Here is a 25546-nt window from a genome sequence, read left to right as displayed (position 1 = left end):
TCAAGGATAAATGATCTCAACAAATCGCAAAATGAATGATTAAAAATCACCTTTCATCACCCATTTTGCAAGCTAAAAGTGTTTACACCCCCAAAAGAAAAAAAGTCAAAATTATTCCCCCAGACTTAAGATTGCACCGTTGAGTCAGGCAGCTAAATTCCGTATACAAAATCACTCATTCCATCCAGAAACATCGTTTCCCCGGGAAAAAAAAGCCGGATGTTGTTTGCTTTCGATTGCTGCGCAATTTATTTGTCTTGTTGCAGTCGACCCGACGTACTCCAACATGCTCCTCAACACCTTGCTAGCTCCCCATTTCCCTACCCGACTTTAAACAATTTTATCTTAAATTCGCACACCAAAAAAAAACCTTCCTCAGTCGAATTTTTGAAGGACAAAGAAAATGTTCCGACATCGACGGGTTCGACGTCGCGCCGGACCAAAAGTAAACATGGTTCGGAAATGGAAAAGTACCACGAGGGGGGGGGGGAAGCATGTATTGGCCGCCCGACCTCATTGGAAGTGCAGCGCAAAAACAGCACGCGCTGCAGCTGAGTTCCCGAGTTCGGATTCGATAACGTCAAACACGGGTGGCAAGTGGGATGGTTGTGTGGAATTCGTTTCTTTGCAAATGGGGGTGATTTTTTTTCCTTCTTCTCTTCATTGGTGCGTTTCATGCTTCCCTAACAGCCAGTTCACCTTGAACCTGGAGGACAAAAGTGCACTTGAGCGTTGGGGTAGGGTGTGTAACGCAAGACGCAACACTCAAAACTGGCGCTGAATGTGGGAGGAATCAACAGAGACAGTGTGTTCTGGCAGTGTACGGGATCGTGCGAATGGATCGACCGCGTTTTGTTTACGGTAAAGGTTTTTGCACCAGCTAAACTGAACGTCGTGCCCCATCTGCTCTGATCGGTTCGGAAAAACATGAATGAAATGCTGCTGAGTGATGGAATAATTTAGTAATGAAATTTTTATGATCAGCTGACTTTTGCAGACATCGCAAGCGGGTGTTACAAAAGTAAACACAATACGACCACGGCGCATATATGAGTCCCAGTCCAGGGATGAAACGGTCAAATAAACAATTGACTGGCCGAAAAAATTCACTCCCCTCACTTAAATGGTACAATTTCAAACAGTCCATTTTGTGCTGGAATATAAACATATCGTTGTTATTTTTTTTTTGCTGTTCTGGTGCAATTACAGCAATGTCCAAATGCTCGATGGAATGTGTCAGGTGTAAACATTCCACAAGTAGGGTTATTTAAATTAATTAAAATCTGCTTATTGAGAGGAAACGCATCCTGTTTGCAAACGCGCAAGGTAAAAAAAAATATTTTTTTAAATATTTATACAGAGAGAATATTTTTGCACTAGTAGCATGATTTAATTATTTTTTTTTAAATAATTATAATAAATGTAAGATTGAAAATAATTTAGTGTTTATTTCGACTGTTCCATAAATGATTAAATTTTCGATTGTTTTTGGGTAAAATAATTAAGTTTTTTTTTCCTTCTCGAATTAAAAGTAAAAATTAAGAGCAAAAATTCCACCGGTAAACACCCATCAGCATTATCATTTTGTCGCCTTCGCCATGTGTCCAACCAGTACGAGGAAGGATGCATTATTCATTAGCAAATTCCGAATGGTTTTTTTTTTGCGAAGATTTGCATTTTTCCTCTTCTTCCTCTGCTACCAGTTCATGCACCTAACGGGCAGGCTTTTAAGCTGTGTGTTATTTTTTTCCGCTACTCATTTCATTTCACTTTCGTAATTCACAGCATCAAAAGGAAACACAAAAAAAACACCAGAACCAACCCCAACGCCTCAACGGTTTAGTGCCAGTTCACACCAAATACATACACACACACACATCTGTGAGGGGGTTTGAGAGGTGCCAGTGAATGCGTCTTTAGCCATGCCCATTTACGTTCGGTTGCACGGCACAAGCAAATGGCTAGCGAGAGAGGAAAAAATGCATTGAAAGCCTGCAACCCCGCCGGAATGGTTTATTTTTATTTCCAACTCCGAACGTTTGGAGCGTTCGCTAACGTGGAAGAAAACTGCGACTGGCACTGCAGTAATTAGCATCCATTTGCGAGACTATCCTCTTTCGGGATGCTGATGCGCGGGGTATTTATCAAACTATTTTGCTCTCTCTCTCCCTATATTAGCTCTACGTAATTTACAAACAATAAAGAATGCGATTTTTTTGTTGCTTCCCCATTCCAGCTGGATTAAATTAATCCCCTCCTTCAAGTAGCATAATTGTAATGGGGTTTTGTGCACCGGGCAATACATTAACTAATCAGTGCTTTTGTTTGCAGGCTTTCATTTTGCAGGCACAACAAGCTGATTGGTAGCCCATCTATCAATTCGCTTATCATCACCAATTACTTATTACTTGTTTTGCTATTTTACAGTTCTTCTTCGTAAAGGGGTTCTCTGTGTTCCATTTATCAAGTGTTTTCTTTTTGTTGAAGTTTCATTTAATGTTTTGCTAATACGGTTAAGCGAGCTACTATCGGTAATCTGGCAGCATAACATGCACTTTAAATCAATCACGGTGCCAGTGCCAGGGGATTAAGTGGGCGCCAACTAGTGATGGGAACTCCGGAGTGGATTAATGAATTCGCTCCGACTCCGATGTATAAAATCCGGAGTAATCTCCGATATTAACTCCGGATTCAATTCAGGAGTGCACTGCGGAATCAATTTGCAGATAGCTCCGGATAACTACGGAGTCAACTGTTGACTTCACTTCGGATTCAAAACCGAAATCGAATTGATGAAATCTGCATTTGATTCTGCAGTGCACTCCGGAGTTAATGTTAGAGATTACTCCGGAGTAATCCGGAGTAAACTTCTTATTAATCCGGAGTAACTCCGGAGCAATTACTCCAGATTACTCCCGAGCTAACTCCGGACTACTTCGGAGCAAAGTTTGGATTACTCCGGATCAAACTTCGGATTACTCCGGAGCAAACTTTGGATTACTCCGCATCAAACTTCGGATTACTCCGGAGCAAACTTTGGATTACTCCGTATCAAACTTCGGATTACTCCGGAGCAAACTTTGGATTACTCCGGATCAAACTTCGAATTACTCGGGAGCAAACTTCGGATTACTCCGGAGTTACCCCGGAGTAAGCTCTTGATCCGAAGTTATCCCGGAGTAAACTCTTGATCCGAAGTTACCCCGGAGTAAACTCTTGATCCGGAGTAATTACTCTGGAAAAACTCCGCAATGCCTTGAAGTCCGGGAAAAATGAGGATTTACCCATCACTAGCACGGATCCTGTACAGTAGAATATTGCTCGTATGGGACGCTACTTTCTAGCAAAACCGTATCAAATCACCAGTATCATTTGCCAGTCTTGTTTTACGTTCCAGCACAGGGAGGGATCAACCGGTGGATGACCTTTAGACCATGTTTTGGCTTGTACGCGAATGATTAATCAAACTCTTTCCAAGCCATTTTGCGATGATCATTCGCCACAAAGTAAGAAAAAAAAACCGCTTGATAACATGCATGACTTTTGCCCCATGTTGTAACGCATTATCAGCGAGTTGCTAATTATTCAATCGTAATTAAGCGTAATATTTTTGCAAGTGCTAACTGGGCCGTTCCTGTCGAACCTACGGTGTGATAAAAAAAAATCCTTTTTTTGCTTTTAATTTTTAATCCTTGTCTTGATAATGGGAGGGCAAATATAATTTAAAAAAATACAAGATCTAAAAAAAATTGATACCGATTGTAAGGCTGTTTTGCTGCAAAATAAGAAACAAAAAGTTTGATCGATGCGTAAAAGATGTGCGTTGCGTTAACGCGACAACGATTTTGATAACGCACGCATTTTCGGTTTTTGGGGGAAAGCAAACAGAGGGAAGCGCACTGATAAGCGCTTTGAAGGAAAATATGTGTCGTAAAAAAAGAACAGTAAACCTACATAAATAAAACGCATTGCATCGAAAGGCAGACACCAGGAGAAGGAGAGTGTGAGTGTCTACTAAACCTGCAGCGGCAGAAAAAAGCATGCGGATGTTCCGTTGAATGTTTGTTTTTGTGCGAAAAGCCGTGCGTCGATTTATCATTTCAATCAAGTGCATACACACACACATACAAGCACATACGAGCAGAACGGAAATGTTTGTCAAACGGTGCTTGAACGGTGAGGAATGATGCTCCGAAATAAATCGTCACAAGACAAGGAAAAATGACAACAACAGCTATAGAAGAAAAAGCACCAAAATCAACAACAAAACGGTGGATTGGTGGAGGGCTTTTGGGGTGGGATTGATTGGAGCCTCTCCCTGATGTGTCTGCGGTCCGTGGAGGTGTGACATACGCCGGATGGCATGTGGGATGGTGGCGAATATTATGCGACACGGTGTGCGCGGTCTAGTTAGATAAGATAAGCAGCGAGAAAGCGCCAATATCAGCAGGAAGGGCAGCAGTAAACACAGTGTGTGCGGTCAATGGCTGAGGGATGTTTTTTTTGTGGTGAGTGAATCGCATTGCTATCTAAGGCGGAAATTTTATGACAAATATTACTTTTAGGTATAGGTTTTACTTAAATTTTACTGTTCAAGTTCTTCTCTTTCTTTTGACCTTACATCTACACTTTTACTACATCAAACGGAATTTGTTGAAATTGTTCCCGATTAGTATGTACACTATCACAGCGGAACGCGAAGATCCTCAAAAATTCGCGTATCTCGAATTTCCGCATATGTCAAATACTAGTTCAATTTTCTTTTAAAATGAAATTTGTAATGTTTTCCGCTTTGAGGCGATATTTTCAGGGACAACAATTACACATACGATGTAAAAAATTGTTTGAATGAATTGAATTGCACATCTTCATATTTTAAATCAATTTGCAACTTTTGCTATAAAATCACTGAGCTGTCACATTTAAAAATTTTGTGTATCACGGCAATACTTGTTCAATGTTATGGCGATTTTCCATACTCATCGGAACTTAGCTGTAACGGGATAAATGTATAATATTTTTCTTCGTACCGGAGCATTTTGTTTCATTCAATTATTTCAGCGAAATTTCGTTTCAAGTTTTAACGTCATCAACGTCGTTAGGTTAATGTGTCTAATTGCCTTTAGAACTGTCATTTTTAAGTCACTGGATTAATCCGAATTCCGGTTAAACGGAACCCGGATAATCCGCTATCCACACAGTATTTTTGACAGCCAACAGAACTTTGTAGCTGTAGGAAGTATTCAATTCTTAACGCATTTAAACGTCATCATATTTTATGTAATAATACCAGTTCCTATGAAATGTTTACAATAATTATTCTGAGTAAATCAGATTCATAATATCGCTCAGGAATCTGAAATCCGACAGTTGTTCTTGGCAAATGGTGGAATAGTTGAATTCCCTTCAAAAATAAATTTCTCATTAAGGATTTGCTGGGGAAATTCTTGGACTGTTGGTCCTATGCATGAAATAACCCTACCCTTTGAAAACATTTCATTAAATCTGCATTAAATTTCCATTGCCATGCATACCGATACAAATCCTTATTTACCCTGCTAACGACACTTCGGCATGAATGGTTCACATAATTAGATACCCATCAAAGACCAAACCAACATTGCTATTAGCTGTAGCAGTTGGGGTACACCAATAAAATCAATCATTGTGGTTTAACTCATTCCGTTTGTTGTACCACAAACAACCCTCAACCTGCAAATGCATCCTCTGCATTCACCTCCTCAACAAAAAAACAGGATAAACATTTTTGGCAAACTCATCTCCATTGCATAATTGATTCCTTGCGGTTCTTGCGGTGGGTCAATTTAACACCACCCGAGAGCATTACGTGTCCAACCATCAACCATCGTTTCCGAGAATGTAGGTAATTAATCTTAAGACACCCTCACCTCGTTTGCAACAGGGTCGTGGACATGGTACACTATCAAAACCGATCCTCTACAGAGGATGGGTGTGTGAAATGGGTAGCTCTGACAGTGGCTAATTAATACACTACAACCATGTCAGGTGCAACGGTGGGTCGTTGTTCCGGTGGTTGCTCGCCCCGATGAGATCTGACACCGACAGCATGTCCATATGCCAACACTCACGCGTTGCTCTTTTTCTGTCAGATTTAATCTTTTTCAAAGCGATCGTTTAGTGTTGTGAGGATGTGTGTAATTTTCATTTTATACTCTTTTTATACTGCTTTGTGGGGTGAACATTGGATCTGGTTTTGATAAGATGTTTGGTGGTTAATTATTTTCTCCAAACATTTTGACGTTTGACCAAGGTGTCTATATGTCCAGTCGGTGTGGTTTTCTTGAGGAAATTGTATTAAAAATGATACCCCTACAACCGTCTTAATTAAACAAACTTGACTAGCTGTGACTCCACCATAGTGGCGCACATTGTAAAATATCATCATAATTACTCATCCTCATCGGAATGTGTTATAACACCACCACACCTCCTCCACCCCCATTATGGCAGCAGGAAGTGATAGAAAAAACAAACAATCAAACACATTAGATGAAAGCAAAAAACCCAACCATCGTCAATGCCATCGATCCGCATCACTTACCGCTGCACAAATGGCGCGATTCGAACCAACAAAAAAAATGAGGTCACTCGGAATGTCGACTACTGGTGGTTGTATTGACAATCTTTTTCTAAAACGTGTAGGAGGCATAATAAAATGTGAAGAGAAAACACGGCGTCATGTACACACATGCGTGAAACAGTGGTTAGGACGCCTACTAAAACCTACCACAACGCGCCTGCATCAGCAGTGAATGCGCGGCCACTGCGTTATGATATTTGTGATTAATTGCTATATTTATCCACAGTGACTGATCCGCATTAGTGCAATCAAAAACTCCCCAGCTACCGTGTACGACATTGACCGTGTAAGAGAATGGAGTAGTACAGTGAAGACGCATAGGGAGAAAGAGCACAAATGATGACATCAGGTTGTTGTCCTTCGTAGTGTGGAGTGTTTAAAAATTGAAGAAATTCTAGCAATTGGAATTTGAGGCTAGAATTCTTAGAAAAAACTCTCCAAAGCACGATTTGAAGACTTCAGAACCAAAAACCCGGAAGCATCAAGTAGTTGACTCAATCGATGAAACAATTGAGACTTGAGACGATAGTTTGTCCATACCTTGAGGATGCGTTTACGTCAACGGTACTTCAATGTCGGACATTAAACAGACACGTCCAACACGATGACGTCTGGCGTTTTGTATGCATTCCATTGCACCTACCATCAGACCAGAAACTGTTCTTTTTTGTTTTGTTTCGCTTATGCGTCCTCCTCCCAAAGATCACACGCATACCCAATGCACTCTACCCCCCCAATGGAGGAGTTACTGAGATAGAAATTCATTTATCATTTATTGTCGCTCAAAGCACAAACCAATCCAAGTACAATGTAATGCCTGCCTCTGGAAAAAGACAGAGGTGCAGAGACACAACGTGAGACGTTTGCTCACTGGAATGCACTTGTGTATCGTTCCAACCACCAACGCAACCAACGCTGACGCACCGGTCGTATCTCTTATCTGGATGGCTCAAAGAGCGAATTCTTTTCCTCACTTTCAGCTTCTCCCTTTTTCCGACGGCTTTCCGTGTCCGTGCGAGTGCATTCAACCGGTCTGAGGACGGGAAGGTGATTGAATTGTGCGAACGGATGGCATCTGGCATTGGCGCATTCCATTGCAAAATGGGGTTGAAGCGTTAGCGAACGGTTCCCGCTCGCAGCTTGCTGCTGTTGTGATGTTGTTGTTTTTTTTTTGTTTGATGAAAATTGATTACCAATTGTCAGTGCCTCTGTCCGCCGAGAAGAGGTGCATGATTGTATCGGGAAGTGATCTAGTTTCATTGAACAGTGCAATTGCATCGCGATGGTCAGTTATGGCTTGCAAATATGACAAGTGTTCAGCTGTGTACATTCATACACGTGATCTAAACTAGAACACTGCACCAAATCCAAAACGAAAAAAAAAAACGAAACTAAAACCCACTCAACAAACGCCACTCGGCAGAGGCACTCTTAACAATTCATTCCTTTTTTTCGTTGTTTTGGAAACCCAATCTGACAGCTAATGAGCACACTCTAGTGCGGCAATAGATGGTTCATTTCCGGGAGAAAAAAAATCGAACGTAGGCAAGAAGGAACACTGTGCACACTGGGCTCTGTCAGGTTAAAAAAAACCCCGCAGATATGTGATCTTTGGAGCTGTATATCAGTAGGAACGCACTAGAACGGTTCTTCAACGCACAGTAGAGAGTAAATATTTTACTTCGAACTTGCATCGTTGCATTCTTTACCTTCATTGCTGCACATTGTGTGGCAGCATAAGGGAAGAATTTATAACGTACAACAAACAAAAAAAACACCCACCCAACAAAGTGTGTGCGATAGGCTCGTTTTAAAATTCAGCTTCAATATAGTGGTTTTTACACATTTTTGTACCCCCAAAAAAATGGTCCGTTTATGCATTTTTTTTATCCGGGCCATGGTTTCATCATCGTTAAAGTTTGCTTCTCGATTTTTGGTTTTATTTGAAAACTCGTAACATAAATCTTCCTTACACTCAACTGTCGGGGATGGAAACACGCAATTCGAAGGAAGGGTTGAAAAAATGAGAAACCTTAACACTCTAAAGCTCGCCATCAACTACATCACGAGTCAGTTGTATAGTTTCGTCCAGCTAAAAAAGGGACGGACAAAAAATAATGCAAAAATTGGTGGAAAAATTTATGTCAAAAAAAACCCTCAACCATTATTACGCTTGGAAAAGCGTCTCGCCAAGATGAGTTTATTCACGCCCGGCAGCATCAAACAGTAAGAGGGAGCGACCTCAACCCGCGGTACGACGACAGGGCTAGTTTTTAAACGCAAAAGTCTGGTTGTTTGCTGTTGGTGGTTGTTGTTTTCATTTACTATCTTTTTGTTGCACGTTGCAGCAAAAGGCTAACAAAAAAAAAATAGCGGACAGGATGCAGTTTGTGGAACTTTTTCAACGAAGAAGGAAAAATGGCCCAGTCACAATGAACACAGAGGAGGTGGGACAAAAAATGTGACGTTTCACGATAAACACAGGAAGTGCAGCAGTGAACCAACTGACATGTCGCCATTGACGTTAGTGCATATCAGTCGTTTTTCGGGGGGGGCTCGGTTCGGGAAACCACACGGAAGGAAAGGGAAACGGAGTGCATCAGTAAACTTGGAAACTATGTTTATCCTTCGTGCCTAGGCGTCGTTGTTTGGGGCGGTAAACCTCTTTTTTGTGTGCCACCTTTTTTATACCGGTGTCCCCACTTTTGTTGGTTGGGTCAAAAAAATTTAGTTCACGTTCTTTTGGCAGGTAAGTTAAAAATGCAAAAATTTCACCTTCGAAAACGTGCACGTGGAATGGTAGATATGACCCAAAAAGGGGAACTGTGAAATGCATGTTTTATGAATATTATTGTTCAATTTTCGCTACTAACAGTTTGTGACGACAGTGGACTATATCGTACGGTGGGACGACGTTTTAAACGAGATCGTGGATCGAATGTAGGTGAAAGAGTTTTTCGTACATATTTTTTGCAGGATGGTTTTTATGCATGGAAGTGTTTTGTTTTCACACGTCCGTTGACACTGACTAGCAAAACCGTGCGCTGAAACGCGTATGTTGCATACGGCAGTGTTTAAGGGATGAATTATTCATCCGTGTGGCAAATAAAGTGAATGAATTATGTTGTGTTCGATGCTTTATTTTAGTAAAATAATTTACTAACAAAATATTTCAAAAATTTCAAACAAACGTTCCATTCTTTCAAAAAAATATTATATTAGTTGAAAAATCTCACACTTTAAAGACTGTTATTTGATTAAATTTCTTTGCGATTGAATCGATATTTAATAACGCATTATTAGACCGGCACACGAAGGACGAATGGCAGCGTATTGTTTACCTTTTGCTTTGTCTATCTGACTCCCAAAAATGCTTTCGGGCGTGTCAGAATACACGAGCGTAATTAAAAATAATTGTTTAATTAATTAAGCATCCCAACATCATCGCATGGCAAGATGGTTGACGGGCAATAAAAAAAATGGTGAAAAGGACAAAAAGTCTAGTCGATGCCTTAGGGAATCGTTGAACGCGCGCAAAAACTCTCGAAGGATTCTTACGCTTGATTGGATGGTAATAAAATGTTGTTCACTCAAGTGTTGTCTCTTGAACAAATACTTCACAGCGGTACAAAAAAATAAAACGGAAATCGTTGCCACTTTGCTTACGACACGTACTGCCGATAACCTTTCCTCCTTCCCCTGGAGGTGAAAGCAAAAAGGACATTTGAAAGGATCGATTTCCAAAAAATAAACTTCAATTCAATTGATGTTTGGTGTAATAGAACAAAAAAAAGCAGAAATACTAGAAATAGCTTTCACCGACAGTATCAGCCACGGGGAAAATCGACAAAACCCAACGCTCCGAGGCATGATTTTTCGCTTACATTCATCTACCAAAACAAAATGAAAAAAAGAAACACGATTTCGAAAAACAACCCGAAGTAACATTTAACGAGACGTAAATGAATTAATTGATTTTCATTCTCTTTTGACACGTAAAAGGTTCCCATCGTTCGGAACTCTCTGTTGGTTCACGTACGGTTCATTCAATTTTGCCCACCGGGTGGGGGCTAATGGTTCGATGCTTTATCTTTACCAAAAAGAAGAAAAATTTCTTATTACATCAGCAGTTGTTGTTGAATTTAAGACGATAAACAAACAATGATAAATTAATAAAAATAATCGTGTTTAAAATAAGGTTCATGTAAGATAAAAAATAAAATCCTAATGAGATTCATTTGTGTCGTGAAATTAGCAATTATCACAAAGTTCTAAAAATAAATCATCAAACCAACCTATTGACACAATTGCGAAAATTTCCCATCATAAAATATTCCCACCTTTGCCGGAATTTCAAATCCGAACGATATCACAATCGGTAGCTTAGATTAAATTCATACAAACATTAAATTACGCCAAAGGATTTTTTTTCTGGGGACCAAAATAAAGACGCCAAAGCTTCAAACGACAATCAACGTTTGGTGTTTTTTTCGGGGGGTTGGTAGGCGCCAAAGGCGCAATTTATTTTTTTTTTTTTACTTTTTATTACACCGCTCCATCCATGGCGCCACACATATGACGAAGAAATGGCGTACTATTATTTGTTGGCTTATCGTTAAATTTCGTGCGGAAATCGATTTCTTATCAACGCTCGAAACGGTAAGGTTGGTTTTTTGTTGTTGGTGGTAATTTGACTGACAAACAACAACAGCCCGTTAACCACCCTTCATGACCGTTCGGCCCTCTTCGTTGATCCCATCACCCATAATCCCCATTTAAATGCTTATGCGCCAAAAAGTTTGATGCATTCGTGTACGTCAGATCTCGGACTTTTGGGGGTGCGCATATAAACCTCCCACACCCCCGGAGGCTATCACGCGCGTTAACCATTCCACCCTTCGTGTGGGATCATCGTTATGTGCCGTATTTTGTCGTAATCGTACTCCTCCAATCGGTCAAAGCCTTCGATCGTTATCTCTGGGTGCCGCTTGGAAACATTGAGCCCATTGAGTTGCTGTCCAGTTTTCTGACATTTACCAGCAGCAGAACGCCTCTCTTCCAGCTTTCTGTTGGATTATGATTCAAAGTTTCTTTGTTGCTTTTTTTGTTGTTGCTATTGACGTTAATCCGATTAGCAAGAGAAAAAGATTCTAGGATAATGATAAGTGCAGCTGGGTAACCTCGGGAATGGAAAACCTCGAAGAAATACTTTCGCAATTTTCATCGCGAAATTTTAATCTGTTTTAATGTAGTGCTGTAAAAAAAGCATTCTTCATTAAGAAGATTTATTTAAAAAAAATTACATTCGTATTTTGAAAAAAAAAAAAATAATCCTAATAATAATGTAGCTTTCTTAGCACTTGCATTTTCATTTCATGTACCCTTTCCTATCTTTCGTTCGCTTCTGTATAGCAAAACAGTTTTTGCTACCCTTTGTAAACCCTCCGTCCATTTCACCCTTCTTTAATTCCGTTTTTCCCTACTTGCGATTAATAACCAAAATCCCTTTCGCTCACTTACGACCGTCGAGCATCATGATACACTTTGCGTTGCATAACCCAAGATCATAAAGCCAATCGCGATCGCGTACCAAACGAGCGATCGTGTACGAGCACGCGCCCCGTTGGAAGTTATAAAGGGGGTGAGGGGGGTTGAGAACCAGCAACATATTACTTCCTACCCAAACCCCGCCAGGACAGGCTTTCATCGCCCGATCGACAAGCGGAGGATAATTTTCCCATTCACCAATCAAGCGATCAAGCATAAGCGCGAAACGAGCTTACACTAGCAGCCAAACGGTGCCGCTTTGTACTCGGCCGACACGTTTGCACGCCGTCGTTTGGAAGGCGGCAGCTTCGATCGATCCGCTACGCGAGTAGGGTAGCTTTCACGGTTTTACGTGCCCCGGCAACGGAAGCAGAGGGGGATGGTGACGTACCCGGGGTTACATTCGTGCCGGACTCGGATCAATCGATCAAGATGCAAGAATCACGGGAACTATGCGAAATGTGAGCTACTCGGTAATAAAGTTAAGCGTAAAAGAGGTTAATCCACGGTGTTGAGTACCATTCCATCTCGTATAAAGTGGAGCTATTTGGTACAAGCAGAAGTTTAAAATAGAGAGTTGTATATCCGTGTGGAAGAAAAGATTTCATTTCATCTTAGGTTTGGATAATAAAATATGGAATAAAATATTTTTTAAATTTTATTATGTTATTTTAATATAATTACAGTGGAGCGCCGATTATCCGGGTACCTCTTATTCAGCTGTCCCATTATCCGTGATGCTCGGAAATGACAGTTCAAGGCGACAAGGCGAATTGACATATCTAACTGCAAACCAGTGATGGCAAAAAATAAAAGCCTCAATAGGGTGTGATACAATTTGCTCAAGTTCGACCAAATAGAACAGATTCCCCGATGAGTACGCATAATGGACGTTCCACTGTATTAAAATTCTATAGAGAATTCTATGATAAAAAGTTCCTTTTTGATTGCGTAAATTGTATCTTGTTCGTTTGACTTTCCGTTTGGTTACTGTTTTGTTCACTTGTCATGGTAGTTCATTTGAAATTCATTCGGTGTCATTCATTTAATTCGTATAAATTAGTTCTGTTTATACTAGCTACTTAAAGCGCTCTCGATTATCGTTCAAAATTGATCTGTAACTTTAACTGTTTTTTTTTTATTCCATTTGATGTATTAAAGTTAAAAAAGAATTCTAAAATTATTTCCCTTGAATTTCCCAAAAACATTATTTCGATAAAGACATTTTGTTTTTGCTATTTTCAGTTTGAGGTTAATTTTCATCACAATTTTGCGTGCATGATCAACCTGACCTTCATTGAATGGCCATGATCTTACATCATCGCTGTTGATCGTTTATTGACTTCCTGCAGCCATCCTGATGCAGGTCCGGCATACTCCGCCATATCACAGCATCCTCTCAAGAATCTCAAGAGTATCCTGTCGCGATCGCTTTTGCCTTTTTTTTGCTTTTTCGAAAGCGATCTTTCAGGTGAACGGGCGTGCAGTCGAACGCGAACCAGCATAATGAAGCAGTAGGTGAAGAAAATTAAACCACCTTTTTTCGTTCAAGGTCCTGTGGCCTCGGGGTTAAAATTGCTCATTTGTTTTCCGTACCGTATCCGGTACGCGTAGGTCCAAAGAGTCGGACCAATTCTTGCTTGGTTGCGTGCGGACACTCGTACTGACATTCCTATCTTCATCTCGAGACACCACGATGGAACGCATGTACTGGGCTAATCTAATCAAACATTGATTGCACCGCCAAATAGCAGACGAAGGGAAGAACTAAATTGCCCTAGGCCTTGAACGAAACTTTAACAGCAACAACACAAAAAACATCGAAACGACACCTTTACGCAACGTGCACGAGATGTTGACGAATAATTCGTGGAAGTGTGGTGCAAAACACTGCATTCGTACGTGGTGGTTTGAGAGAAAAAAAGAGAACAATCTACAGCACCGATTGTAAATCGTGCCGTGCGTCACCTTCAACAGAGCGGCCAATCATAAGTTATTCCGTTTATGAGGTGAAGCGGTCTCGGATGAATTATTGCTAGAACTCAATCAAGGTGATCAAAGTGAGTCGTTTGCCCGTGAACATTTCGATCATGCTCCCACACACACCGTAATTTAGTCGATCGTAAACTAGTCGAGTCAGTAGTCTCGAACTCTCGAACTAAAATATTATTCTTCCCATTATCAATCAGTGGGCAAGAAAAATCAATGCACAGTTCAATTGAAGCTAATCAAAAGAAGAAACCAAATCGTGAAGTAAAGTTTCACCCTCCACCAACAACTTCACTAGCCTGCGACTGATCACGAAACTCGTCAGGAAGGGCAAAAAAGAAAGCTAACGAAATTGAATAAAAACAACTCCTCAAGAGCAAGTGATTAAAAATTGAATCACTTCCTAGTCCTTTTTCTCGTACGTATCTTGGCCTCCCCTTTCCCGATGATTCACACCCGAGACGTCTGCTGAAGCATCGGTTAGAGAAGTGAATAAATTTACATCAACTTTAGTACCCAATCCAACTCACCTGTAACGGCTTCGTCGGCTGTGCAACTGGTTGCCAGTAGCGTTGCAATCACGAACACTAGCGCCATCGCCCGTACCAGTCGCAGGGCTTGCAGAGTTGAAGGGCGGTTTCGAATCGGTGCCATTTCCGGTAGAATGGTCCGAAGAGTCGACGTTGTCGGGGATAAAAGATGCCGCTGCCGATAATGCTGCCGAGTGCAGCAATCTACACACAAACACACACACACACGTACCAGGACACAGTATTCACCTTCCGGTTAGATCGAGCAACTGTCGCTCGTTTTGCTCAATTTTCACACTTTGCTTACACTTTGCTTCTTGAATCACTTCTCTCTTTTTTTTCTTGTGTGCGCTATTATTTTACTTACACAATCGATCACCCACAAACACTTACATTCGAACGAACGAATTCAATTTATGCTTGAACTTTTATCTTTCTTCTACCTTTTTTTTTGTTGCACTTTCTAGTTACACTCTTTCTTACTTTTTGCTTTTACTTTTGTTTGCACTCTTTTTTTCTCTCTTTTTTAGCTTCTTCTTCCTTTTTTGCTTTTGTATTCAACACTCAAGGCACGCTTTAGTGAAGGAAATTTCTTCTACTTTGCTTACTTCCTTTCTTGCTTTTCTTTTATGTTTTAAGAAACTTTTCTTATTGCCGTTCTCGTACTACAGTTGCGATTGTGTTTTACTTACTTGCTTGGGTGTGTGTTTTTTTCTTCTTCTTTATTTTAACAGTGCAATATTGTATTGGTTTGATTTTGTTTCTGGTTCGATATTTTTTTTAATTTCCTTTAAAGCTAGTTACACTGGTGCAGTAGTCGGTTTTTGCTATCGGCACCACAACTAACGGCAAAATCTTTAACTTTGCTACACGTCTCGCGTTTTACGTTCTTTCGCGCTACTTTCTTCAAAGTTAGACGAAGCGTTGTTCCTTACGAGATGCAGTTCCGGGTTTTGTGAAGCTGTAATTAAGCCGCCTAGCGTCTATACAGCACGGCACTGCCATACGACGGGGTTGCAGCAAGGTTTGTTTGCCTATTGCCTGCTGCCAAACAAACAATCCGTTCTAATATCTGCTACACTTAAAAACACTGATACACATTTATACACATACACACATACAGCTAGTGGGATTATATGCACAAAACTTGCGTGTGTCACGTGTACCGACACACACCACACAGACACACATTTATGACACGCTCGTTTTGGGGCTGCGGGCGCTAAAGCTTACACGCACCGCCCGTGTCGATGCGTGTCTAATTTAATTAAAACGTTATGGTTTCTTATGCTTCACCTATGACACCTAATGGCGCTTTAGAACAAATCAAAGTCCTGTAAATAGAAGAGAAGAATGCATAATTGTTAAAAATTTGCTTTGAATTTTAATTCTTGGCTCTAATTAAATAGAAAAAATTGGAAATAAAAATATAAATCTGGACTTTTGTATGAATAAGGCATCTTGATAACTTTCAAAGATAACATTGAGCTATTTTTTACGAAAGAAGCAGAAGAAAATGTCCTAAAAGAGTGATAAAAGTTAAAAAATCATTCCCTTCACTTGTGATTTCGCAGCAGGACATCTAAATCAGCTCATTTGCGGAAATAATTACTTCTCGGTGATGGAGGCTAAATTACATTTTCTTTTCTATAGCAAAAAAAAACCCATCATCCCTTTATTTTCTACTTCCTATGCGCAGACAGAAACAAACGAAAAAAAAAATCTCATCGCAAACGAAAGAGTTGTATGTAATTAATCATTCTGACGTTAAGTAACCGGACGCGCGCGCAAAAGGCTAAACGATCCATCAGTTCCGGTGTGAGAGCATGCAGCAAGAAAGTGCAATTTCTAGCACACCCAACTTGCTGCTACTAATGCTACTAATAGCCCTTTGCGTATGTAGGGTTCACCTTCACATGTACCTTCACCCGCACAGAGCCTTCCGCTGAAAGCTTCCTAAACCCCCGGGAACGATTAAGGAAATGTCCGATAAGAAATGTGACGTTTTAATTTCCCTAAGTGACTGCAGAAGTGCGTCGCATTTAGATGAGTCGGCTATTTTGTGACAATTTCTTTAACGGCGTGTTTTTTTCTCTTTTCTCTCCCTCTCTCTCTCTCTTACCATTTGGAGATTTAAGGGCACACCAGAACGGAAACTCGATCGGACTTTATACGAAGGACGGAGCGGGCGCAGAAACTGCGTAGATCGGACTAACCAATTTAATTCCAATCATGATAAACGGTTCCTAAATCGCAAAGTAATGCTCCACATTAAAATGCTGAATGGGGAGTTTTGTTATTTTCGCTGGGGTTTTTTTTTGTTTCCCTTTCAAGCTGACAATACATCGGATGGTTTTGCCTGGACAGCAGAATCAGATAGAGAGAGAGAGAGATAGAGGGAGACAAAAAACATTACTTCACAAAATTGATTGCAAACTGTAATTTCTTTCTCTTTGTGAAATGTGCTGTCAACATCTTAATCGATTAAAAAAGACTTAATGAAAAATAGTATGGAAATAAAGGAAAGGAAAAATAGACATGCGATCGTATTTCTTTTACTGATCAAGACGTCAATAAGGAGGAAGGTCACCATGCTAAAGTAAAGAAATTGACGCTGCCTGCCTGTCTTGATGTCTTCATGAAATCAGTTCTTTAAATTGAATCAGTCATTGAAAGGCATTTACTGATAACCTCGCCTTATTGATGACTTCTCTGATCAGTACCTAATATTTACACAGTTTTTGAAGTATTCCATTCCAATAAGGTTGTTTAAAGTTGTTTTGTGATAAAAATAGTTGGAAAGTAAAATGTACCAAAAAATTTGAATCACGTCTTATTGAGGAATTCTCCAATACTCCGGTCGTAAAAAGTGACCCAAAAGAACTATAATTCTGAGCGACCTATCTCTATCCAACAATACCATCATTCTTAAAAGCAATTCCTGTTCCGATGACAGAGCATGTAAGAAGAGGAAGAATATGGCCAATTCCTATTCTGGATCTCTTCGCAATTGTCTTTGCGGCGTCGACTTTCAGAATCAGAATGATTTCTAGATTCAAGTAAACATTTTGAGCTCTTGATTAACATCTACAGTTTCAGAATTCCCCATTGTGGACTATCTTCTTTAATCTTGTGTAGAGCTCTTGCACTCCAAACCTTTTTTTCCAAATTACTGTTTAATTGATCAGGATTCAGGACTAAAATGTCTTCAGTTCATCAGACTTATTGGCGTTTCTTCAAAGATACGTTCTAATACGTTTGGTCGAATTTTACCAAAAGCGTTCCAGGATTTTCACTTTACCAAAATTTTGGACCAAACGTTTCTGAAGCCTGAAAATTCTTCAAAAATTAGAACTCCTTAATTAAAAATTTTGCTCAATCAAAAGTAAAAAAAAACAGGATTTTGAAAAAAAAATCCTTTTTTGCATTATCACGCATCGGTACCATGGTAGAACTAGGCCACCATGCAAGCCATACTCTCGTTTCAGCAGTTTTGCATGCTTAGCACATCACCCATCAAACCGCACCTAATCACACACATTATAACGATGATGATCATCATCAAACAGCACGTATGGTCGGTCCACAGAAAAAAGCGAGCCGGCGTAACAGCAAAACCAAAAAAAGAAAGAAAGAATGAAAAAAAAACGCACACACAACTGAGAATACGAATCACCGCTAATTTCCCTAACGCACATCCGGCGTCATATTGGTTTGGTCGAGCCATACACGCGCAAAAAAGCACGTGAGGTGGCGGCAACCGGTGGTTCCCGTAGAACGGAAAAGCATCATTTACTGTGAAGTCTGTTCCGTTGCTCTTCATTTTTGTTTTCCTTCTCTGCCTCTCTTCTTCTTCGTGTTATTTCGTTTTTTGACTTGTTGTTCAGCCAGCACGTTCTTTTTTTTTTGTTGCTGCGTGTGTGTGCTGCGCGCGATCCACAGCCGCAGTTGCGTAAACTGTTGCGCGAGACGCGCTGTCTGGCGTAGCCGCGCTGTCGGTCTAAACGCATATGGCTTTCGAAAAGGAAAGGGTGGTCTCGACATTAGAGAATGTGCCTCTGTCTTTTTGTGACCCACCATCCTTCATCTTCCCCCCCTTCTCGCATCCCTTACTTCCTCCCCTCCATCCTTCTTTCCATCAACAAATAATGATGAGTGTGTTTAGCTTGGGGACAGCATTGCACGAAAAGGAAATGCCCTCGAAGTAAGTTTGGGGATAGGGGGGAACTATTTATCTTAGCATTGGTCTGCCCCGTGTATGATAAACGACCATTGAATGATAACGAGACGGGAGCGCGTCTAGAATGGTTGTAGAAAAATGGAAAATTGCAAATAAATCTTCAACCTTTCCCTTAATCAACTCCGTAAGCAGCAGCATCTTCTTCAGGAAATCGTAACGCTCCCAATTTCTATCACATTCACCCTCCAACACACACACACACACTCGGAAAGTGGTCAGCAGAAAATGCAAAATCACACCATCGCGCACCCGCGCGTTCCGGGGCCGCTCACCTAAACTGGGCCGTTTGAGCATGGGAGGACGCGATATTAAAATTAAAATTTATGGCTTTTAAATTAGCGTATGTTATAATATTAAGCTTTAAGCGAATGTGAATTCGCGACAACGCATGCACCCACAGGCGAAAAGCCGTAGGCTGGACACACAAGCCGTTTATGTGGCGCGGTGCAGCAGATTTGTGCCGACCCGCACGGTTTCGTTAAAGCAATGGTGGCCGGCCGTTGAGGCATGCTGGGCCGGAAAAGTGGTGTCTGGAAGGTCTGATGGACCGCACCCGGATGCTGTGATTAAGCCGTTACCGAGACTGTGTTCAATTATGGCGTTTCGTCGAAGTAGAATCTTTGGTGCACAGTTCGTTTTTTCCCCTTTTTTCTGCATTTGTTTTCCATACTAGAATCACACAAGCAAAGGATAATATGATGGAAAAGATTAAAAAGCAAATAAAAACAAAACCAATACGACCATGTGGTACAGCAGAAAATCGAAACAGGAAAACCCATTTTAATGACAGCCTAATTAGTGAACGATGTAGTTTATTAGTGAATAATTTATGACAGCAGCAGGGATTGCAAATGTGATCCTCTTTAGCAGAGCTAATGAACCGGAAAGCTAAAACAAACGAGAAAGAACGAGAGAGAGAGAGAGAGATGGAAAAAAGAGTTCTTCTATTAATCCACCCATCATAAAATCAATTTGTACGCCGTGCACCATCTGACTAATGGTGGTGCTGATGGTGTGTCTCCGAACGATAAAAATAGAACACACAAATAAATCTTATCACGACCGTGCCCGACGACGCACAACCGTTTGCCGAACCCAAACAAAAAAAAAAAGAAGAAACGATTTTGACAGTAAGCGCACGAGCTAATTATTAATTCGATCGTTTGTGCTGTCAAACATCGGATTACAACCACCAGCGCGGGATGATATTTTTACACTCTTTTTTTTACCACATTCGAGATATATACGATTTTACATCGATCTTCATCAAGGTCAAGGGCAATGTGCAGGCCAACGAATGAATCATATCATTTGAAATGTTTTTTTTCTTTTCGTGTCGTGTCCTCTACTTTCTTCAATCAAAGCGAAACGGTCCACAGTACAACGTGTGACACAGAACGGATCGTAAATCAATTGTAACTTTAGCAGATCTCCCGCAAACAAAAAAAATAAGATCTTCACTAATAAACTTTACACAAATCCCACTGACGGATCCGTTTGTCTGTCGGGTGCGCTTAAGTAGTGATCTTGCGTTTACAATCCACTTTCCACTACTGCGGTTTGTACAGGGAAGACCCCGGCAAAACGGGGTCTTGACCGATGAAAGATGGCACACCGGCAAACAGAGTTCTTTTTCACAATTTTAAGACTTCACCAATGACAAATTCGTCGTAAAACACATCCGTCACAAACGCGTGTTGGTGTACAACAAAAATGGTGAGAACCGTAACACCTTTGCGCGTTGCGTGCTGGCAATTTGATACACCGGTTGGCGTGCAAATTAATGTCGAAAAGTTCGGTTCGAAATGAAATTTGGAACCTTTATCGTTTTTATCGATTTAACAAGACAGTTAGCATGCAAAAAAAGCTGCGGCCGTAAAATACACTACTTCGAAACTATGCCAAACTGCAACGTAACACGGAGACAGCAATGCCACACACAAAAAAAGAAAGAAAAACACGCACTAACACAAGCTACTTTTTGTACACTAAACAAAAGGGAAAAAAATCGGATAGACTAGTACCGCGTGGTGGTCCTATCTAATCTACTTGCGTTTAGCCTTCATTTTTCACTTCCTTATCGTAAAAAAAACCCAAAAGCACGCATTCGGTGATGAAATGTGACTCGGCCAGATAAATAGATCTTTAATTGGATTTAGTCGGTCAAATAACACACGGCGGTACGCAACACTAGCGAGAAACAGTCAGTCCGAGCCATCGACCACTACACAGGTATGCTGGCTTCCACCGTCACACTGCACAGCGTTAAGCGTAACAACACGCGTGAACGTGAATGTAGAGCGCCGGTGTGTTGATGGTTTGCCAAATTGTGCCCCAAAAACAAAAAAACAAAAGTTTATTGTTTCGGGCTTATCGTTCGCACTCTATCGCACACTTTCACGCGTACGTGATACACGCACGCAGCCGTGTACACGCGCAGTAAAAGAAAAAGGCTTCACCTCACAGCATCTTACGCACAGCAAACAAAAGACCCACTCATACACAAACACCTTTCGCGCACAACTTACACCTTTTGTTTTGGGCACTTACGATTCGATCCGTGGCGCATAAAACGGTGCACAAAAACAGCTTCAAAACGCAAACTTCGGTCGCAAACGAAATTGCAAGCCAGACAAACACTTTGCAACAAACAACCCCGAAACGGTACAGAATTCGAAGACGGAGCGGAAGCATGCGACGGCACGTCCGTTACACGCGAAAGATTTGAAAGTTTTGAAACTTGTTTTTTTGTTCTTGTCTGACGGTTCTCTGTTACCATCCCCGCTCAACAGTCTGCCCTGTTCTGCACCGGCACGCATCCGTGTACTGCAAAAAAGCCCCCCGCAAATCGTGCATCGGGAACCGAAGCTTGAGAGAGAGAAGGAGAAACAACACCTTCGTGCTTGTATGCGCTCCCTTTCGTGCTCGTGTTTCCTTCTCGCTTTAGCGCGCACAGTACGACCAACAACAAATGTCATGTTTAGTACAATGCTCGGGTAAGAAGGAGAAACAAAACTCGCTTCGTGTTGTAGGCTATCGCTGTTTCACTAATGGGTTCGTGCTGGACGCACGCAACGCAACATGCTCGCATCTCGGAAAGGGGAAAGTTAAGTTTGACACGCATACTACTGTGCGTGATGCTGTGCGCACGGGTGGGGAGCACTATGGGATGTTTTCATACCGGTGGAGCATACATTTTGTAATATGGAAAAAAATTAAATGTAGTAAGGTAATTTAAAAAAAAGATGTTTTATTTGATACTGAACTTTGAATTATGATTAGACAAAAAAAAAATAATTTGTGGAATTAATTAAATTAATTTTCAGCCCTTTGAGGCTGACAATGCCGCTAAAAGTCGTAACCATGAAATATAAATAAATAAATAATTTGTAAAAGTTACATTTTCCTAAATACAATTCGTTAACTGCCTTTCGCTGAAGAAAGCGAAATCTGTTCAAGGAGGCGTTCTACACCGTAAGCAAATTAAATTACACGCTCCTTAGCGGTGATCTAAGTGGTGTGACTGCGCTTATTTAATTGGATGATCGGATTTTGTTTGCTTACTCTCGTTAACTGAAGTGGGATGTCACACTCTAGCACCACCTGAACCAGATAACGCTATTATCTGTAAAGCGTGTTATACTTTCTATAGAGCAAGCTAATCACGGCTGCGAACACTTTCAACAGCTTTGGCAAACAAAGACAATCAATCGCAATAAATTGTTGTTAGGAATACAAATTGTTTTAAGTGCTTTCAAAGCTTAACGTTGTGTGGAAGAAAATAATTAATTCATTATGAAGAATTAATTTGGTTAAAATATCACCAAGCTGCTTAATACCACATTAGAATTATGTATTTATAATAAGTTTTTAGTTATGCATTCTCGGAACTTTTCAAGCAGCATATCCGCAAGTAAAAGTTAGTTGCATCTTGCGCACTTCCCAAGCGCGTGATGGTTTGTAGCGCATAAGTGTTGCACAAGGGTGTGTTCTACAACGCTAAAAGAGTTGAACCAGATTAAAGCTTAATAAATGTTTTTTTTTTAAATATCACTTCACGTAATTATCGCACATAAAATTTTTAAAATCTATTCTAACCCGATTAAGACGATCCTTCACTCTAAATGCATTACGTTACACAAATTGTCTAGACGACGTAATGCATAAATTGCTGGTACGTGTGGTTTTTTGGGTGGAACATTTAATTAACTTGCCGCATCTCCTTTCCGTGCTACCATTGGCCTGACTTCGCAAAAAGGATCTTCCATTTCCATAATCCAGGCGCCTTAGGTCATGTCTTAAATGCATTCTGCTCGAACCATCCCTTTCGGGATTCTTTGGGCGCTATAGCTTTCCCGCGAAGGTGGAAAATCTAATTCCCGATGCAAATTACGGCATTGGGCAAACTGCGAACGTTCGCGTACAAAGTGCATATTGTAAGTGGGAAAATTCATCGCTCTTGGTAAGTGTTTTCGTTCACCAAGAAAACGACAAAAACAAAGAAAAATGGCACTTAAAATGGGCAAAACTATTGCACCTTTTTAATGAATTTGTTTTCATTACCATATATTCTTCATTAAATTTCTTAAATCTACTTATGTAGTTTACTGCTTATTTGCCTAACGAAATTTACAGGGTTTTCAAATTCAAATGAAAAAGTAGCTCAGGAATAGTACTGAGTTTACTTCAGGTTCATGTTTAATGTTTGGAGCTAGAAGAGAAGCCTTTTCTCCTCAAAAATGCCGTAAAAAAGGATTTATTTCATATCTACAAATTCCACTTCAATTTGTTAAGTATCAAGAAACGACCTAAAATATTTCAGTTATTTTTTAACTTCTTGGATAATTCAAAATATTAGTTTAAAGAGCTTATTATTATAAAATAAAAATAAAATATTATGCTGGTCAGCTTCATTTGGGATGATTTTTTTTTTTAATTTTTTTTTTTTCATTTCAATCTCATGCCCAAATGAATCATTCATTCCCTTTTTGACCCAAAATGGTTTCGTTCTTGGTTCACTTTTACTTTGCCGGACACTAACAAGACCAAGTTGAGAACCAATTAATTTTATTAATTTCATCAAGCGCGCAACGCAACCTTGAACCTACTGGGAAAATTAAATTTAATGTCACTTCTATCTTGAATTACTGATTATTTTGTTCGCCCCCTACCATGCACATGGCTCAAACATCTTGCCCGTGTCCATGCAGTTTTGCCTAAGCTCAAGGAACCGTGTAGTAGAAGTCACGACTGTCACCGTTACCAAAGTGAGCAAGTGGAAAACTTTTTTGATGGTTTCAAAATTGTTTTTTTTTGTCGTTTCTCTCTCGAACCACCAACGAATGGTTAGAAGACGACAGAAAAAAATGGGTCTTAAAAGCAAACTCAAGCGAAAGCGAAGAATCGTAAGGAAGGAAGAAAAAGTCCCAACAAGAATGATGGGAAAAAATCAACGGAAAAGCTACGATAAGAAGGTTCGTACCAAACAACCTTCGCATCATAACCGCAAACGACGGTTTTGCTAACTTTCGCCTACGTCGGGTTTTTTGTGCTGTTGCTGTTTTCTTGTTTTCGCTTCTCTACCTTTTTTTTGCTTTGTTGCAATTGAAGGATATTGTTTGGTATAAAATATAGGTTAAAAAGACAGTTTTTTTGTTACAACAGAACAAATGTTTGTTTTCAGTTTCCTTATTCTTGAACATTATTTATACATTGATTGCAAAAAAACCATTATTGTTTGTCTGTTTGTGGAAAATAATTATTTTCATCCCACTTTTCAATAAAAAAAATCAGAATAATACCGAATTGTTTTATTTTTTTTATTCATATAGAACGGCCTGGCCTTATTGCTCTCAATTTTTTTTATTCTACTTGGTAAAAATATATACAATCTTTTTTTTTACATATTTTCCAACTGTCGAGAAAAATTACAAATGCAAAACCTTTTTCCAGCACTACGCACAGAGTTAACAAAAGTTGATTTTTTTTTTCTGCGTAAACCTTCCCACTTTGAAAGTATGCAAATTTATGCAGCGTTTCAACACTCTGCACAAAGCAGAAACCCTGATAAAGAAATTGATGGAAACTATGGAAATACTTCATGCAGCAAAATTGCACCATTCTTCCCATCAAGTGCAATAGGGGGAAAGGATGATAAAATGATGAATACTTTTCAATGTTTTGCATCAACCCAAAAGGCAGGTGCAGGATGCATCGACAATATGCTGATTAAGTGGTAATTCACCCATACAAAGTACGCCATCAGGAGAAAGGGACAAAAACCGAGCTGAGTCTACACCGCGTGAAACAATTGAAGAGTGGACAATTGTCAACATGTTTTATTCTGTTTTTGTTTTGCACATAAAATAGGTAACGTTACAGAAAAATGCAGTTGACGAACCATTTTAATCAACATGATAGTTATGGTTAATCAACATGATGGCGGTGAAGCAAATAAAATGCACAACGAAACAAAATGTTATACAAGTTATAAAATTCATACATGATTACAAATGAATAAATGATAAAAAAAAGAAATTTTGAAACAAAATCATTTTTTGCTTTAATTATTAGAATTTTTAGTAGTAAATAAAAATTCATTACAAAATGGTTCTTCCT

At 40.0% G+C, this 25546-nt stretch overlaps 1 protein-coding gene across 12 annotated transcripts in view; it reads right to left on the bottom strand.

Annotated features, from left to right (window-relative positions):
- LOC125767345 (cysteine-rich motor neuron 1 protein) overlaps positions 1 to 25546 on the bottom strand; it is a 226182-nt gene that overhangs the window by 111166 nt on the left and 89470 nt on the right. For 10 of the 12 annotated variants that reach the window (XM_049433839.1, XM_049433838.1, XM_049433835.1 and 7 more), the window contains exon 7: positions 14689 to 16022. In XM_049433839.1, coding sequence (XP_049289796.1) covers positions 16005 to 16022 — 18 coding nt within the window. In that variant the 3' untranslated portion in view covers positions 14689 to 16004. Of the gene's footprint in view, positions 1 to 14688; positions 16023 to 21456; positions 21744 to 25546 lie in introns of those variants that run through there. The other 2 variants (XM_049433829.1, XM_049433828.1) reach the window with 2 other exon arrangements.

The sequence above is a fragment of the Anopheles funestus genome, chromosome 3RL, assembly GCF_943734845.2.
Source record: "Anopheles funestus chromosome 3RL, idAnoFuneDA-416_04, whole genome shotgun sequence".
In the NCBI taxonomy this organism is placed as follows: domain Eukaryota; kingdom Metazoa; phylum Arthropoda; class Insecta; order Diptera; family Culicidae; genus Anopheles; species Anopheles funestus.
This window is presented reverse-complemented; position numbering and strand designations above follow the sequence as displayed.